General features: G+C 42.3%; 1 protein-coding gene across 1 annotated transcript in view; it reads right to left on the bottom strand.

Annotated features, from left to right (window-relative positions):
- The window catches only part of LOC116036945 (T-lymphoma invasion and metastasis-inducing protein 1-like), a 59,320-nt gene that overhangs the window by 32,805 nt on the left and 6,327 nt on the right, over positions 1-20,188 (bottom strand). Inside the window, exons 2-8 of the mRNA XM_031280610.2 lie at positions 8,562-8,667; positions 6,379-7,034; positions 4,940-5,226; positions 3,434-3,706; positions 3,099-3,330; positions 1,508-1,680; positions 463-687 (exon numbers count right to left, since the gene is read on the bottom strand). Coding sequence (XP_031136470.1) covers positions 463-687; positions 1,508-1,680; positions 3,099-3,330; positions 3,434-3,706; positions 4,940-5,226; positions 6,379-7,034; positions 8,562-8,581 — 1,866 coding nt within the window. The 5' untranslated portion in view covers positions 8,582-8,667. The remainder of the gene's footprint in view (positions 1-462; positions 688-1,507; positions 1,681-3,098; positions 3,331-3,433; positions 3,707-4,939; positions 5,227-6,378; positions 7,035-8,561; positions 8,668-20,188) is intronic.

Raw genomic sequence — 20,188 nt, forward strand, 5'->3', positions numbered from 1 at the left:
CTTGAATGTGTTTATAAATGAGCACCGGTCGGAATGTTTGAACACATCTGCCGTTGCAAGTACTCCTTAAGAACATTTTGTCTGGATGACGCCATGCAGCCAGTAAAGATGATTTAGTGCCGAGATTTCAGTGTGTGAGAGCATCAATGCAGTTTAAAGCAACAAACGTGCATCTGTAAAGCCCCTGAGGTGTTTTCACTCAACTCAACTGGAGGTTAAAGGCACTCAGTTGGGTGCTCAACATGTGAGATCACAAAACTGGTTATATCAGCATCACATGGACATAAAGTAACTTATATGCAGTATGATAATATGAAAAGGCCTTTTCACTCTGAGACTAATTCCTCTGTTTTTGACCTTGCCTTGCTGTTACTGTATGAACAGCAGCTTTAATCTATTTGAGTACTTTCAAAGTTCCTGACTCATAACTCCCTTTTGCCTCCTTCCGTCCCTGCTCCATACCTGCTCCAGTATGGTTTTCCTCTTCTTGGCGTCAGTGACGGTCGACAGCTGCATGTCTCCCATCTTCTTCATCTTCTCGTCCATGTCGATCTTCTGCTCCAGCTTGCGGATCTCGGTTCGCAGCAGTCGCACTGTATCTTCCCTGTGGTGTTGCCGAGCCAGAGCAGCAGCGCACGCAGAGTGGATCGCCGTGATCCAGTTCTCCAGTTCTGTCTGCCCTGACGTCTGACAGGAGAGGGAAAAAGGGAAAAAGAATTGGTGAGATCTCTGAAGAATAAGTCAAAGGGAAAAGAAATCAAGAAATTGACAGCAAAAAATAATTGAAGAATCATTTAATACTTATCTTCCTATTCACTGATTGAATGTCACTGTGGACAGCTGCCATGCATATAAATAGACACATTTTAATTTTACACAATGGTCACCGTGGTGGATCACTGTCACAGTATGACAGTGTGGCCTTTAAACGTGTCAGACATAAAACAAACACATGGACACTGGACTGGCTTATCGCCCACACATGGCTAAATGTCATGTACTTGTGTACCACACACACGCACACACATACACACACACAAACACACACACGCACGCACGCACACACACACACACACACACATACACACACACACACACGCACACACATGCACGCACATACACACAAACACATGCACACACACACACACACACACACACACACACACACACACACACACACACACACATACACACACACACACACACACACACACACACACACACACACACACACACACACACACACACACACACACACACGCCCAGACACCCCTGGAGAAATTAGGTCTCTTTTTATTCCCATTCATGTCTCTCTTGGTGATCTGTTGACTTCTTAGAGTCGCAAAACACAATGAAATAACTGAAAACCTATTTTTGACTATGAAATAAAACTGTTGTTTCAGCCTTAACTGTATGTTTGAGTAAAATACTTCCCTTCCCCACCTTGTTTTTGTAAGAAGGTGCACTGTTACGTTCCATGGATGATTTAAATACCAGTGTCTCTCACCTGGAAGAGGAAAGCGTCTCCCACTGAGTTGCTGAGGCAGAAGACAAAGTCTTTCTTGGGGTGTTCAGGTACAGCCTGGACAATGCTGTTCTCCACCCACAAAGCATGTTTGGGAACGCTGTTATGGTCGATCCCAGAACGACCGTCTGACTCGTACAGGAAAAGAGTGCAGCCTTGAAGAACACAGAAGAAACAGATGGAGAAAAAAAAGACAGAAAATGTTCTTACTGATGTGCCATTAAATACTGTATTTGCCATTTTATTTCATTTTATTGAATCCAAAATTGTACCTTTCCAGAGGTACTTTGTTGTACCTTTGTTTAAGGTACATTATTGATCCTCAAATGTATAATATTGTCCCTTTAGTACAAACAATTAAGGTATAATTTTGTTCCTCTGACTAAAGTACAACAGTGTACCTTTGAGGGTACCAGCCCAGTGACAAGCTTTTGTTCTTTAAAGGTTTTTTCTGAGAGTGTAGGAAAACAAGGTTTTTCAGCACTTAGTTGCAATGATATACAAACCTAAAGTGTACGAAAAATACATCAAAAACTAAAAAAAAACTAAATGTTTCCCTTATATACCAATATTGTATTTAATCCATCATTGGTATTTAAGCAAGATAATTAAACAAAAATTAAAATCATGGTTGTTCGTATAACATGAGGTCAGGAGGAATACTATGAGACAATTTGATATTTATTTAGGGTGTTGGATAGGAGGACAGGAGCCAGGCTGGAATGCAGCAGCTGTATTTTATTCATTTCACGAGGACGAGATTGGAATCGACACGGACGTCAGCGTAAAATTAAATTGTGATGAGGCTGAGCAGAGAAAAAATGTAAGGCCACACAGAAAAGGGTGGGTGAGGACAGTAGAGGTGAGAACCAAGGGCATCAACTGTGTAAAGACTGATGTGATTACAGTCTAACAGGGGAGAGAGAGTGGGAGATTAAACAGCTGGGGTCAGGTTAAGATGTTTATCTGAAGGTGACATTATGGCTGCACAATTTTGTTTTAAATCAAACACAGGTAAAGAAAAATATCTTAAAGTCCTCATATTATGCTAATTTTCAGGTTCATAATTGTATTTAGAGGTTGTACCAGAATAGGTTTATGTGATTCATTTTCAGAAAACACCATATATTTGTTGTACTGCACATTGCTACAGCTCCTCTTTTCACCCTGTGTGTTGAGCTCTCTGTTTTAGATACAGAGTGAGGCATCTCACTTCTTTGTTGGGAGTTGCGCATGCGCAGTAAGTACTGCTAGCTTGTCAGTTGCAGAGTATGAGGGAGTGCCATGCTAGCAGCTAGGCGAGCATTATAACGTGTGTTACAAAGTGACGCACCTTCGTCACGGAAGTAAAGGCTGGACTACAATAGAGCTGTTTGGAGCAGTTTGTGAACAGTGTTTTCTCTGGAAAATGGTAAGTTCCTTTGGGGTGGACTTTGGGCTTTTTCACTTTGTAAACCTATAACATGCACTAAAAGATATATAACACAATAAAGGAAAGGGGAAAAGCCAAAAAGCATAATATGAGCACTTTAAACATAAAAGTATGAGGGTCTATGCCCTAATATATGCTTACCTTTCAGACAGACCCAGTAGTGTTTCCACTTGCGCCTTGTTGCAGGTTCCACCTTCTTGTTTTTCTTATGGACCAAGAAGTTCTTCACAGCCAGAGCCCCTGCTTTCCTGACTATGCCTTGTGCACAGCCAATCAGAGTGTCCGATGGATATGCACAACTGAGTGTGCCGCTGCTCTGCTCATCACTCACAGCGGAGCTAGCCTCCTCCGTGCAGTCCCTACCCTGACGTTTCTGACGAGAGAACAATGGAAAAATTGAAAGACAAAAAACACGTTGTATTTATCATTACTGTAATACCTGTATAACACAGACACACACGCACAAAGTAACTAACCCAGGCTTGATTGTCCAGCTCCTTCCGGAAATTCTCATACACTCCTCCCCTGCCTCCCTCACTGTTACGTCCTTCTCCTCCTCCTGCACTGCTGCTCCCGCTGTCGCTCCCATTGAAAACACTGCTCTCAGCAGCCGAGTATACTGAGAAAGAGGCCGACATGGTCTTACAGCGGCGTGACACCAACTCTCCATCTCGGTCTATCTCTGTGGTGACGCCATCGATGCCACTGTCACCATATTCACTTCCCTCGCCCAAAACACCAGAGATGTCCTGCCAGACAGAAAAACACAGTAGAAACAGAAGTGATTTACTTTTATTTATTTACCTAATATTGTAAATACAGAAACTAATACATTTTATAGCCAAAAGCACACACACACACACACACACACACACACACACACACACACACACACACACACACACACACACACACACACACACATGCTCACTCACAAAAATCATGCAGATTCACAGAAGGACAATTTACAACTGTGGCAAAGTAATCTGAAAGTAACTGACTGTAATCAGAATACACTAGCCCACACACACACACACACACACACATACACACACACACACACACACACACACACACACACACACACACATAGAGGTTCTCTATGCTTTCACACTTTTCTTTCTCCCTCTGTTATTTCTCGCTTTGTTTTGCTGTGATGTCTGTCTATTTATAGTCAAACAAACCCTTAAGCCTGGCTAGATTAATTTGTAATAAGCACTTAGGGTGCTCTGTTACCCAAGGGTGCTTGGGGGTTCTGGGAAAGAGTTGAATGAAAAGCCTGCTTCGCTATTTTAGCACTTCCTTCTTATTTGGCGACTTTTTTTATCAATGAAAATTACAGAAAGCACACGATAATTCTTTATTTTACAGATGTAGTTTAGTTTTATCCATTGAATCTTTTATTAATTGGCTTCTTGGTGATACATTACAGTGAGTTTGCTTCCTTTTTTATCGTCTGGGTGAATCTGCTTTTGTAAGATCATATATCGCATGTTTATACGTGTGAGTAGGGGTGTGTGGTTTGTGAATGGGGCATGAAAGATATTAAGCTTTAATGCTTTCATTTCTGAAAGGGGAATGGAGAAACCAGGCCAGCTTTTGACTAATAGCCCCACAGCAAATTTGTATCTGACTCCTTGTAATCCCTTTCCTCACTACACAAATATACACACATATATGGATGTGCATACATAACGTGCACACATACAATTGCACAGCATGAGCACACACGGGAAAACGTCTCTGATAGTCAACAAAATGGTAATTGCTGTCGTCTGTCATGTCTGTGGACCCCCTGAACTTCCTGGGTACTACTGGTAAACAAAGTCCTCCATCATTCTACGTTTAGAGGTCTGCATTTCAGAAACGAGAGACAGAAGAGACAGAATACAACAGAAAAGTACAGAAAGGAGGCTTAACCTAATTCATGTTTTGTCTGCTTTGCATATTTGTTCATATATATTCATAAAATGTGATCTAACCTGAGTAGTTTGTGCTCGACGTCCCTGGAAAGCAGGGCATGGTGCAGCAGGCATGCCGAGCCCTGCCAAGCCCTCTGACAGGCAGTGGGAGCGTCGGCAGGGGAGCGTGAATGCTCCATAGCCGCCACCATCCTCCTCGGTTGGAGACATCAACCCCTCCTCCCCTTCTCCATCCTCATGGCACTGGGCTTCTCTCCGGTTTTTAGCGTAGCGGTTCCTCTGCCCCCTGAGGCCAGGACTCTGCTGGCTGCACAGATGGTCCAAGGACGATGCCCTTTCAGCTGACCCTGGAATATCCACAGTTAGTTATTGCAGGGCAGCGTGTGTGTGTGTGTTTGTGTGTGTGTGTGTGTGTGTGTGTGTGTGTGTGTGTGTGTGTGTGTGTGCAGTGTTGTAATGTAACGAAGTACAAATGTACTAAGTGTAAAAGTACTGTACTTAAGTAGAATTTTCACGTATCTGTACTTTACTTCGTTATTTATATTTCCGGAAACACTTTTACTCCACTACATTTCACCTAAGCATCTTAGTTACTCGTTACTACAAAATAAAATCAGAAGAAATTTGTAACACTGGAAAAAGCAGGATTGGCGAATCATTGCTCCTAAATTACCAAGATAATGCACCCTCCATTCCAGTTGGTGACCTAATGCCTGTTTGTTGCCAAGCGGCAAAAAAAACATAGGCCAAAACTTAAGAAGAAGAGGAGGAAGCATAATGACTGATAGTGTCATGGAAGCACCTGGTGCAGGCTCTGCCGCCATGGTAATAGATGATGACCACCCTGACGACAGTGGTGATGAAGATAACGTTACACATCTTTGGCCATAAAGTTCATCATCAAAGTTTTTTTTACTTTTACCTCTAATACTTAAGTACATTTAATATCAGAAAATTATTTTGATACTTAAGTACAGTAAATATCAGATACTTTTTACTCAAGTAATATTCTAAAAAGGAGACTTTAATTTCTCCCAAAGTCATTTTCTGGTAAGATACTTGTACTTTTAAGTATGGCTTTCAAGTACTTTATACAATACTGTGTGTGTGTGTGTGTGTGTGTGTGTGTGTGTGTGTGTTCAGCAAGCCCATCCATTATTCTGAGCTAGCTGGCCACTTTGGCAGCACTTAGACCTTCAGCAGTTAAGTTACGAGCTACTGTCTGCTGTCGCCCTGAACTCCAGCAGCTCCTGCACAGCGCCAGTTAATCTAACAAGCCTGTGATCAACTAATCTAATGTAACTAGTGGATGACAGCTAATCCTCAATCAGTAGATTTTTTTTTCACGAATCAAATCAAGCTAACACCCCTGCACGCATGCACAGATATACATCAAACATTTTTCTCAACCATCAGTCACCATTCATTTATATTCATATGTATTCTGTAGGATAATAGACTGCATTTGTTCGTGTGAGTGTGTCTATTACCATCCTGACCTGCATTGCTTCCGGGGCATGTGAACTGCTCCTCCTCCTCTTCTTCTCCTCCATCTATTATCTCCTCAGTGCTGGTCAGATGCTCCTGGCTCAAGTCAGACAGAGAGAACTCCAGGCTGTCTTCTCTCCACATGTCCGCTGACTTGGACCTCTTCTTTTTAAAACTCCCTCCCTCCCGTGGACCCTCAGTCATTTGCTGGAGGTACCTTTCCTCACCAACAACGTCTCCCTCCCCCTCCCCCATGGAGTCCTCTCCTCCATCATGAGCGATAGTGTCCGCCTCTGAGGTTTCAGGAGTTGGTGTGGCCAAGGGGTCGTCATCGTGTTGATAGGACTCTGGCCTCATTGTCATAGCGACGCGCTGTGTCCAGTGAGGGTTGATGCCAAACTCTCCAAACGCATCTGTTGCATTGAAAGGTTCCAGTCCGTTCTCTGCTAAGGATTGTGGGATGCTAGGGGTGCTGGAAGAGCGAGTTGAGGCATCAGAGTTTCTGTGTTCCTGTTTCACTGAAGAAGAGTGCCGGGAACGGCGGGTGATTGGCTGCTTGCTGGAGAGACGGAGTGACCTGGACGTGTGCTTGCGGGAGAGATGTCCCGTCGCATTGCCATAGAAACCACTTTCCCCATTCTGACTTTCCACGTTTCCCATGATACAACTGTAGATTAAGGATGAAACATACGTATATATCTTAAAATTGTTCCCATTATCCCTGAATTTAGGTTTCATTTACATACATTTAAAAAGTAGTGATGTTAGTGTTTTATAACTACTTGGTGCCACATTTGTAATTTATATCTAACATCTGTATTGATTAACTGGCACACTTATCACCTGAGCTCATACCAAACTGAACAGGAGTGCTATGTTAAGTTCATTAACCTCATACCATGAAATCACTGGTCTAAGAGGGGGTGGGTGTACCAGATCCCTCTTGTTTAAAATGGAGAGTATTACATTTACGAGCAACAGCACACATTTGTGTATCTGCCAGCTGTTTGTGATGATCTAATTTACAGCAACATTTAATTTGCTGTTATGCCTGTGATTAAGTCTGGGTTTCTTTAAGTTTCTATATAGATATGCATTTGTTTCATTATTGAGAGATACACACTCTGCTTTTAAATCATGAACACATTGTTGGCCTTGCCCTCTAATGGCATTGGCCATTGGTTTACTCTCTCACATGTATCGCTAAAAACCAGGCCAATCTCTGTGCTGGTTGAGTGAGTAACATTTGATGGCTTATTAACTAACAGTGGTAGGTCAGAGGCAGAGCTATCCATGATCTCTTTGATGATCAAGGATCAGGTGTCCCCAATTGAGGTGGAAGTTCCCTTGCCAGTTGTGGGCTACATTAACTGACTTTAATGTTTGGTATTTTGCTTAGAACAACACACGCAAACGGGGTAACACAGGGACAATAAAGTTAATTAAAAATTGATTCAAATTGATGAGCATAAACACAGCTAACATTTCACAGAAGCTTCCAAAGGGTCTTCTGGTGTTGTCCCATTGAAACATACAGAATGCATCAAAATCTCATTTATTTTTTCAGCGACTACAAAGACATCTCTAATATTAAACACCTAAACTACTTTTCTGATACTTTTAAAATTTATATTTCAATTTAAGTCGTGTACATTTAAAAACTGCACAGTGCACTGCAGCAGCATTAATGTCTATTGGCTTGGTTGATACTTGCATAATCCTTTCTGTAGCACTTCTCTCCCTCATTGGTGTTAAAATTATTCATTAACCATATTCCCAAAACAGTTTAAAAAAATCAAAGAAATCCATTTTTAACTGCGTTCTGCTGATCATAAAGTTATCCAAGCATCCTGAATCGCCTTGTGCTCTCTGTTATATAAGCACACAGAGCTGCTGAGTCAACTGCTGTCAGATCAGTTGGTCCTCTGTGAGTCACACATTGTTAAACCCACACCATCAGGTTCTTAGTGTGGGCTCAAACTGCAGAGAGCAACTGACAAAAATCTCTTCTAACAAGTCAAAAATCTGTTTTTAAAAAATGATTTCATCTTGTATTAGAATCAAAGCCTCTAAGAATCATTCTTGACTGTTAAGTAAGTAAAACTGGTAGGATTTTACAATTCAATACAAAATCAAATACATTTTGTTATATTATTGCAGTGATGAGAGACCAAGGCGTACAAACGGTGGTTACCTGTGGTTAAGCAGCCTCATCACCAACTTCTCCACATCAGCGCGGTGTCATCTCTCACCGACCGCATGATCCTCCACACATCCTCAAACGTCGGCGTCAGTTTGCCCTGGGAGGAACAAGAAGAGTGTTTCAGTTGAGCTCTCACAACTTCAAAGTGACCTGATGTGTCAAGCGCACACAGAGGAGGAGAGGGGAAGGCAGTTCTAAAACTACTGCAGAGGATCTGCCAGGTACGACACATAAAGCGGGTGAAGTAAAGTTGAAAGGAAATCTGTGAAGCACACTAGAGAGAAAGTATAGAGGATAAGAGACAGCATGCAGGATGAAACAGAATATAGGACACGGTGGTCAGTAAGCCTGGAGTTAAGATAATGCAGTGGGGCAAATAAAAAACAGACAAGAAACACACATTTAAATGCACACATACAAACTCAGATCATCAGAAACAAAGCGCAGAGGTATTGTCTGAGCCTGAGGGGGGAGAAAAAAACTCACAAACAACCACAATTTCTTTGAACTGCACCCTGAAACTCATTGCCAACACAAAACCATACAGGCATGTACAGGCATGTGCACAAATCATTTTGGGATAACACCCCTTGTTTCCCTGCAGACATAGAGATGTACACCTGCGCGCGCGCACACACACACACACACACACACACACACACACACACACACACACACACACACACACACTGTAAAATGACAGAACATGAAAGCAGCTATGAAGAATGATTTTATGCTCAATTAAATGATCCTTGCCAATACGGCCTAATTTCCCTAATACCAGCCCTGAGCTGCTTAGAGTAGACCACGGTTTCCAAAATGCGCTATCTATATTGTGAAGGTATCTAAGTGCAGGCATTGTGTTTAGTTTTGCCTAGTTTCAGTTAACAAAAAGATAAGAAATGTAGTTTGTAGTAGAACGAGGCAGATATAACTGATGATCCTTCTCAGTGGACTGGAATAGACATTCATTCAGAGGCCCACTAGCAGCCTAACCAGGAAACTGACTGTTGCCCTCAATGCTGCAAACACTTTTGTCAGATTTGTTAATGTCGATAAGCCTATAAGCAGGAAAATAATGGAAGAGAAATAATTTCATTGTCATGTAAAAGAGCAAAAGAAAACGGAGAGTAATACAGCCTTTATCAATTGCAAAGCATATGTCAATTAGCACACAGTCTGTCTAGATCCTTCACATCTGGTGAGTAATTTTAACTAGCCTTTTTTTCAAAATGCAAAATAAGCATCTGGTCCCTCAGGTCTAAAGTGCTGGCATGCGTATAGTTGTTACTTTTGCTAAACTTTGCCTACAGCTGCTGCTTTTATTATTGATATTAATCAGTGTGTAATGAACTGTCAATTTGTTTATTCTCTGGGGCAGAAATACAATAAATGTCACAGTTCTGGGGAAAAGAGAGAAATGAGAGTTTAGAAAAGGAGAAGTAGGACAATAATAGAAGTGAAGGCCATTGCTGAGCAAGTGCACAGAAACTATACACAGTGTTTTGTTCCACTGGTCATCTCGGACATTGCACCATGCCAGTATGTGTGTTCATGTATTTAAACTTAGCCACTGAAGCATTTCTCCCCAGCTGTGGGAAGCGGTTACATAAGATAAACTTGACCCTGATACTTCTCCTCCTCTTCCTCTCCCTCCACCCTTTATTTCTCATCCCTCCTCCAACCCATCTGCCCTGATGAGACTTATCCCAACTCACATGCTGGCCACCTACCCCACGAAACAAATAGAAACACAGTAAAATGCACACACAATGCTTGACAGGTGCTGGATATGTATTTTAGAGCTAGTCCTGCTTTCCTTTTAAATCTGGCATTAGTGTAATTTGTTGACAATAAGTGCAAACACAGGACTTGATACCAAAATGTTTTATAGATAGATAGTACTCACTGTAGTAGTCACTGTTTTCCCTACTTAACAATCACCCAACCCCAGGACTTTCTCCCCCCTCACTTGTATACTTCTGCAACTCCATTATGTCCTTTTCACTGAAAAAAATCAATAATCAAGTACATCCACCAGCACCTTGGATCAATCCCTCACCTCAGCATCTCAGCCGACTATCACCCATCCACACACTCATTCTCCTCCTTCCAGCTCCCCGCTATTTCAAAAATCACAGAACTCACCTGGAAATCCAAGCCATCCACTGGTCAACTTGACCCCCTCCCCACACAACTTGTTAAAGCCTGCCTTCCCTCCCTGGTCCCCCTCATTTCTGCTATCATCCACTCCTCTCTCACCACTGGAACTGTCCCTACATCCTTCAAAACTGCTGCCATTACCCCAATTTTGAAAATTCAAAATCCAATCTACCCTTCATCTCCAAAATCCTTGAAAAAACAGTTGCCTCTCAACTCCATTCTCACCTATCCCGCAATAACCTGTATGAACAGTTCCAGTCCAGTTTGCGCCCACTCCATAACACTGAAACACACAAATTCACCAACGACCTCCTTATGGCAGCTGATTCTGGACTCCTCACCATCCTCATCCTCCTCGACCTGAGTGCAGCCTTTGATCTGTCACACCACCCTCCTCAACAGGCTATCTTCCATCAGGATCACCCACACTCCGTTAGACTGGTTCACATCTTACCTCTCTGGCCGCACTCAGTTCATTCAACTCAAGTCTTTTAAATCCATTCCCTCCTACGTCACTTCAGGTGTGCCCCAGGGCTCTGTCCTGGGGCCCCTACTCTTCATCATTTACCTCCTTCCCCTTGGCAATATCTTCCGCAAATTTAACATTCACTTCCACTGTTATGCCGATGTCACCCAGCTCTACCTCTCCACCAAACCCTCGTCCACTCTCCTGCCCACCTCCCTTACTGATTGCTTCTCTGAAATAAAAACCTGGTTCACCCAAAACTTCCTCAAATTAAACAGTAATAAAACCGAAGTTCTCCTCATTGGCACCAAATCCACTTTATCCAAAACCGACAGTTTTTCTCTCACTATTTATAACGCCTCCGTTTCACCCTTCCCCCAGGTTAAGAGTCTGGGTGTCATCCTTGACAGCACACTATCCTTTCAACCCCAAATCTATAACATTACCCGGTCGGCCTACTTCCACCTACAAAACATCAATCGCCTCCGCCCATCCCTTAGCCCCCACACTGCCGCCATCCTTGTCCACAGTCTCGTCACTTCCCGTCTGGATTACTGTAACTCTCTCCTCTTCAGCCTCCCTCACAAATCCCTCCATAAACTTCAACTGGTCCAGAATTCAGCTGCCCGCATCATAACTCGAACCCCCTACATCCACCACATCACTCCTGTCCTCCAACAACTCCACTGGCTCCCGGTCCAGTATCCAATTCAAAGTCCTCCTGTTTACATTCAAGGCCATCCACAACCTCGCCCCCCCATATTTGTCTGATCTCCTCTAGTGTCCCACTCCCGTCTGCTCCCTCAGAACCTCTTCCTCCATACACCTGTCTGTCCCCTTCGCCCATCTCACCAGCATGGGGAGCAGAGCATTCAGCCGCTCTGCCCCCCGTCTTTGGAATGAATTACCACTTAGAAACATCGATTCATTCCCCCATTTCAAATTGCAACTCAAAACACATCTGTTTAAAACTGCCTATTCCACTTGATGTCAATTGCTCTGCCTCTTTCTGTTGTTATTATTGTTGTTGTATTCTTTATTTTTTGCTGTTTTTAAATGTCTTATGTATCCTTGTACGGTGTCCTTGAGTGCAGAGAAAGGCGCCTTTAAATAAAATTTATTATTATTATTATTATTATTATTATTATTAAGTACATTACCTTACATAGCTGTTGCCAAACCATATAGTTCATCTATATATCTATCTGTCTGGGATAAGTGTAGTGGAGGTGAAAACAAACACACACACACACACACACACACACACACACACACACACACACACACACACACACACACACACACACAAAACAAACAAAACAATCCTGTCTGACACAACACAGGGGAAATCAAACCATTGCCTTTCCTCTGGCGGTGTACAGTCTAAAATGTTTAGTCTCTTCGTTTTTCCTCTCTTCGTGCCCCACAGCAAAGCATGGAAGAGGGAGAGGGGTAACTGGGAGAGGGGGGAGTTATCTGCTAAACCCACGTAGAGCTGAGAGGTGAGGCAAGGCTGGAGGCAAAACACATGAGGAGGGTAGGGCGCTGAGGTTGGTGGAGACACAAAAGGTAAACGAGAAAAAAACATATTGGGGGTCCTGTGCTATGAATAGAAGTTTGATATGGAAAAGTGTGAAAACAGGGGGAGGAAGAAATGAAGACTGAGAATGAGAGAGAGGGAGAGATAGATAGAGAGAAATTGGGGGGTCCTATTGTTGCCGAGCTTTAAGTGGATAAGTAGACGTGCTCTAGCTGCCTCTCTTCGGGCTTAATTGAGGGAGCCGAGACAAAAGGGGAAACATAATTATTCGCTCTCTTTCTCTCAGTCTCTCGTTCTCACAGTATATTAACACATTGAGAGAGTGTATTAATACAATGGCCTGCACAACAGCAGCCAAAGCACCATTACCATGCAGACATGCCCACTCACAGATGAGCACACATACACACACACACTGAGAGGAGACAAAGAACAATAAACGTCCATACTGGTTAAATGTCTTACTTAAAACACAACTTTAAAAAAGAAAACAAAGTCAACTCTCTTCAATGTATTTCAAACTCTATTTTGGATTTGTATTTACTGAATTCATCACAACATGTTTAAATAGCAGATCCTGTTTTCCAAGCACAGTGGAAAGCTCTCATGGCTGAGTATAATGGACACAGAATCAGAGAGAGACAGAGACAGGGCTGAGCATCATCCTGGGACTGGATGTGCCACTTAACTACGCTGTCAGATACAACTCTGTACTTGAGCTGTCAAACTCCTATTGCCGCATGTTTATCACCTAACACACACGCAAGCAGGTAGTTTTCTGCAGCATACAATAGAGTACAATAGTACAAAAGCAGACATGCTTCCAGTCACACACACCTACAATCCCAAGAGCAATGTGAGCAGGTTTTCCGACTCACACACACATGCTCACGCTCTTTGGAAAAATACCAAAGGCCTGTCAGAACAGTCACGGTGCAGGCACACCCTACTTCCCCCCGCCAATCTTTTTATCTCTGCACCTGTCTCACAGCTCCACCCTACATGACACACAGCTCAGCTTTCCAGATTCAAGCCACACACATGACATGTATGTGCATTACTGTACTATACTGTGATGGAAGCCATACAAAACCTGTCTCATTGCTTTTAAAAGCCTGTCATAGTCTAGACCGCATGCTGGAGTGGCTGCTGAAATCAGACTTCAAATTATGAAATCCACAAGCACCTTTATTACATGCCCTTCATCCCCAATAGACAACAACCCATCATAAATGTACTTGCTTTTACAATATACTATGTCAAACCTTGCTTGAATTTTGCAAAAGACCAAAGTAATGAAGATGGCTGCTGCAATATTTGTAACTTTATTGTATGACTGTTGTCTTCAACGACAATAAATACCTGTTGCACGTGTTTTTCTAATATATGTGAACAGGATGCCATCCATAAAAGAAGTTTATGTTGTTCTCCCGTTATCTCCTGCTTTTGTATTACACAACTCAAGAGTCCCCCGCAAGTTTAAGACTGGATGAATATAGTTTCTGGCTTTACAGTAAATGAACAACGGTTGATGACACTAAACAGTCTCTTATGAACTCAACACTTTTGGATATTCCTGGATACAGGGACATAGACAACCCAATAAATGATCCAAAGACAATAGCCCAACCCTAAAAGAGATTAAAGGTAGTAACAGTAGTGGCTGGTCTAGACACTGCTGTAACCAGAGAAGCTCTCAGCTTGACTGATCTCCCTGACCTTTCTCTGCCCCTTTGAACCACGACCACCACAACCCCCCCAGCCCCCCCCCACCCTATCAAGCATTAAAACACATGACGCAGTCGCTGGACTCACCCTTCCCTTAGGCCTTTTTCCCACACCTTTCACATTCCTTAAATGGTTACCGTACCCCCTACCTCAGGGCAGGGCATGAAGTAGCTGAGGTTAACACTCTCTCTGGGGGGTAAACAAGGGAATTTCTGGATGGGGCAAACTTCATTCCAAGAGAGTCAAAATAGACTACCATGGGGATCTGGGAGAAGGTTTTATCAGTGTCTCCATGCTCCCCTATTTTGCATGCATACACACCTGCACACCCTGACAGAAACACACACAAACACACCTGTAAGCCTGCATGCATGTTCACTGGGGCTTCTTTGTTGTTGTTTACACTTTTCACTGAGCCAACCTGCTTTGAAAGATAACAAACGCACCGTGAATAACATGTGAATCAGGACTAGGTGCAGGCTCAATGTTCCAAACAAATAAGGATCGGGGAATTATGTGTTAGTGCCTGTCTGAATGTGCAAACCTAGGCATGTGTGCATTGTTCACATTTGAAGAGGAACTATATCTATCCAAGGTTGAGATAACAGTCAGATATGCTCTGAAAACATCCTATTGTAGAGATGGGAGCGCACACTCCACTGCACTCCCACAGTCCCTCTGAGACGGGACTGTCTCAGACATCACTGGTAGAATTCCCTGGAAGAGGGAGATTAGCTTCTTATTCATCCTTTCGGGATCTGACAAGACACACGCCACATCCCCCTTCTCTCACCTTGAACACACACATGTGCATACACAAACAGCGTGCCTGCAAGCACTGAGTCTCAGCTGCTGCTTAAATCAAACATTAATTTATTTTAACTGGTGAGAGACAAATTATAATTCCTTCCTGAAGTGCGCTCTCATTTTGAGGCCACAGAGGAGGGCAAAGCATAAAAATGACAGAACAAAGTGGAGTAGGGAGGAAATTAGACGATTGTTATTCAGTTACTATGGTCCCCTCTCTATTTGTAATTTCCTAACAGAGAAGTGGAGAAAAAAAGGGATGAGATTTAGGATTGTGATGATAGTAGTAGCAAAGCCAATTCACTGCCAATTCATGTTAAAAAAATCTTCTGACAGTGAAACCAAGCTAAACTAAATAAAACAATATAGAGATAACTAAAAAAAGTTTAAGGAACGAGATACTTATGTAGCACAGCATATCATCTGCAAAATGACACATATGATAGATTTTATATTTTGGGTCTGTGGGTCATCTGAGGATAGTGGAAAAGATAAAGGGTAGTGGAATTCAGTGTCAGCCAATTCACCACCACCACTTTACTCCTCAAGTGTCACTAACTTCATTGAATACGCTCCTCCGTCTTTCTAGGAGCTTATGCTGTATGCTCCTTAACTCAGATTTCAGCTGACTGTCTCTGCGGCACAGTGCATTCAGGGATTACCATATTTTAAAGAAAATCCTTCTACCACAAGTCCTCCATTGAGTGAGAGGCCTGAGAGAGTCAATGAGTATGTGTAGCAAACTCAGCGAGTGAGTCCCTGTATTAATCCAAAGACAGGAAACCCCATAGATTTTAAACCTCCCATTATGATCTTCTAAGATGTATATTTTAATGTGAGGCTTTTACATTAGATGATCAGAGCACTCTATTCTCCCACTTGTCCGGAGATGGAGGAGATCAAGTAATGTAAGCCTAAAATAAATCCATCCTGGACTTCTGTTGTAGGTTACCATGTTACTTGAAATCCTCTTGTTTAGAGCAAAACCATCAGCAAGCAGCAGGCTGCATGACAAATGGCACACTATCATTTGATTTTTGTTACATTGTAATAAACCATCTCCGTCTTTTTGACATTCCTTAATCAACGCTCACTCGTTCTTCCTGATGAAATAGTGATTGTGCAGACAATCGCCTCCCAAAACCCAATCAACTGAATAATCATGTGGTGATTTGCTGCTCCAAATATGTGAGAGGCCGTACAAGAAGTGTTGTTTAATTATCCAGGAGGAGTGGGACAAGACATTGACTGTGCTCCAGATTCAGCTGGTAACCGTAGAAACTCTGAGGGGTAAGACGCAGCCTGGGGGAAGAGCGGCTGGGAGTGTGGAAATAAGATAGAGAAAGATATTACAAAAGAAGAAGAGTACTGTTCCGACGTTGCAGCATATTTGTTTTCTTGAAATGGCACATAGGCAATGACATGCTACTAGAGACGTGATGGGAAAAGAAACTCCAGCACACAAGCACATTTTTAGACCCGTATATTTGTTAGACTAAACTAAGGTTTTAGTAGACAGCAGATAGCAGCCATTAATCCAAAATTAGTGTGTTTACCCCCTGTCCATGTCAATCAATATATTGTAGATTGCCTTTACATTTTAACAGCCTAAAAATACAAACTGGAAAAATCACAGCTAATTTATCACTAACTTATTAAGCAATTATTTTCTGACTCCTTCAATCTGCTGTGTTCCGTGAATAGTCTGTTTTTATCATTTTTGCACTTTAGCACGTGCAAGTTGTCCTGTTTTTCTGTTTTATCTGAGTCACACTGAGACAAATTCCTCTCAACTTGGTTGACATGGCAATAAAGCAGTGACGTGGGATAAGAAGACAAATTTCTGGGGCAGCTGGATAGCTCACCTGGTAGAGCGCACACCCATATATAGAGGTTTACTCCTCGACGCAATGGCTGCGGGTTCAACTCCAACCTGCAGCCCTTTGCTGCATGTCATTCCCCCTTTCGTGTCTTCAGCTGTCCTATACAAATAAAGGCCTAAAATAGCCAAAAAATAATCCTTAAAAAAAGAAGAAGACACACTTCTGTAAAGAGCTGTTAAGCCTGAAATAATTGAGTAGTGTTATGGCTTGTTGTATCTTGAAAAGGGGATTCCTTCCCATTATTTCCCCCTTTTTCCTTAGCTATTGTGGGTCTAATGATTTAAGCGTTTTTAATAAACCAGGTTTAAATGTAAACATACTTAATTTTGTCATATTTGTGGATGTATTTTTGTATATGTACTGTATCTGTGGATGTACTTTCTTCTCTTTTTTTATTATTAGCATTTTGCTACAAACACTTAACACAGTGCATCCCTAATGTTATTGTGTTGTCCATATTAAATAAAATAAACTAAACCAAATATTGTCAGACACTGACAAGTCTAGACACCCACAGACAAAGAGACAGGTGTGAATGGAGCCAAATTGGTGGGTAATACTTCCTATTCCGCTCTGTGCAAGCTGAAGGGACAGCGAAATAACAGGGTGGGTGGGTGAGCGAGAGAGAGATAGAGAGATAGAGAGAGAGAGAGAGAGAGAGAGATAAGAGGGTTTTAGGCAAAGGTAGACTGATTTAGGTGGGAGGTTGAGACAGGGGGGTGGAATGAAAGAGCAAGAGGGTATGAACAACAAAGATGGTGTTGAAAGGGGGATGAGAGGCTGTTAGCTGGTGGAATCGAGTGTTGTGCCACAGGTAGAAAGATGAATGATGTGTGCTGAGGTGGAAGGAGACATGAGAGGTAAAGAGGTGGAGTGGTGCTGATAGGTCCTGAGGGGCTGATAGAGATAGATGTTGTGTCAGTTCAAAGTAGGGCAGATGTGAACAGGCCCCATTTGTTGTCAGTAACTATATGACAGAGACTGGAACTGGAGAGGGTTATTGTGTGTGTTAGTATGGGTTTATGTGTGTGACCTGTAAGGAAGATAGAGATAGCGTGATTAAGGTTTGAAGACTGCAACAATGCAATGCTGGTATTAGCTTACTCTGTTTTTAATGAAACTGTTAGAGTGATGCAAAGACACTGTTATCACTTTATTAATTAAGATTTCTGCTGAGGCTCTGCAAATCCTTTGTAGTTCTAGGCTAATTATTGCCAGGGAGCAAGAGAGAGGCTTTGGCTTGACCGCACAAGGACAGGTGGAGTGAAGAAATAGTAGAGAGGGTACCATGGGGGAAGAAAGAAAAGACAGGAAATAAAAGATTAAGGGTAGAGAACCAGTAGAATAGACAACACGACAGTATAAACCTGACAGAGGTGAGTAAGCAGGTAGTGCGAAGAATAGATGGCAGAGGAATGGGCAACACAGAGGTGGACTGTAGAGAGAGGGGGGAGGGATACAGTGAAGGGGAAGTTATCTTAGTATATCCCTGCACCTGAGTCAACAGCAGTGCTTGCAAACAAAGCACCCCCTTGAAGAAGAGACAGGAGACAATGCACTGCAGTGAGAGATGGGGGTAAGAAATGCTCAGCAAGAATGTGACAGACAAACAGCAGTTTACTGTGTTTTGTCTCTGCCTCTCAGGCCAACAGAGGACACAGACCACAATACAGTGTGGATCTGGGGTACACAAACCTTACCTATGATGGGTTGGTTGGTTGTGGGGTGGGTTAAGATTAGGTTAGATAATGTCAAACTCCTCATGAAAAATGCTAAAAAGGTTTCTACTGGCCTAAAAGAGAGACACATGAACACATGACACATGAGCTATTGACAGATGTAGCCAATGTCTGCACTTTAAACATATATATATATATATATATATATATATATATATATATATATATATATATATATATATATATATATATATTCCGTTAACCAAGAAAAAGCAACCCTCCCTCTTGCTACCTACTTCTTCATTTGTGCATCTCACACACACACACACACACACACACACACACACACACACAGGCAGATTCAGAGAATAAGAGTGGACCCACACCCAGAATGTTGCATCAATGTTCTGCACATTTCAACGACCACAAACTGCTAAAAGTAATTTTAGCACAATAGGTCAAGTTACCCACACAGAGATTAAGCTTAGTTCAGGACTAAAACAAAACTCAGTGGAATTTTTTTTATAATTGATCAATCTTTTAGTCAACAAAATGTCACAATTTCCCAGAGTCCATATCTTCAAATAGCTTGTTTCGTCCAAAGCTTCAGCACTAGTTCAGGAAAGCAAGCCCCTGTGTATATACTGTATGTATCAATTGTCATATTTTAACATTATAATAAGTTTAACTTAACCCAGCACAGTATAGCAATATTAAAGTGCTCTGTTTAGCACCGCTATAGTGACACAAACAAATGTTGTAAATCGAAAGAAACAAGATATGGACAAAAGTTACATCTTGTGATGTACTGTAAATTAACCTGGTTGTGATCAACATAAGGTAATTTCCAAAAAGAAAACTGAAATAAACATGTAAGCCATTGTGGGTAAACGCTTGTCACTATAAAGGTCATAAAGATTGGTAAACCATAATTAAATCCCTGGCTACTTTGAATAAGTGTCCCCTCGGATTCCAGCCAGTGTTTAAATAATGTCTTGTGGCAAAAACAAAACGATCATTGGGACAAGGATGTCAACAACATGTCAGCAATGTGGCGTCTCTTTAGTGGATGGGGTTGGATCTAGGTCAGTGGGTCCATTTCCTGGGAATTGAGCTCTTGTGCGGACTCGAGTTGGGGTTATTGTTTGGGCTCTGAGTGGCTACGGTGAACAGAGCCTACCCTCTCAGTGCATTAGTGCCCTCTATAAGCTCCACACGACTCACTGACATCTGAGTGCAGGCCTGAGGGAAGAGGACAAAGGCAATCTGACCACACATGCACACACATTCACGTGTCTAAAAGCTAACGCACCAAAGGGCAATAACAAAAACACACAGTCTAATAGAAACCT

This window comes from Sander lucioperca, chromosome 13, assembly GCF_008315115.2.
Source record: "Sander lucioperca isolate FBNREF2018 chromosome 13, SLUC_FBN_1.2, whole genome shotgun sequence".
Classification (NCBI taxonomy): domain Eukaryota; kingdom Metazoa; phylum Chordata; class Actinopteri; order Perciformes; family Percidae; genus Sander; species Sander lucioperca.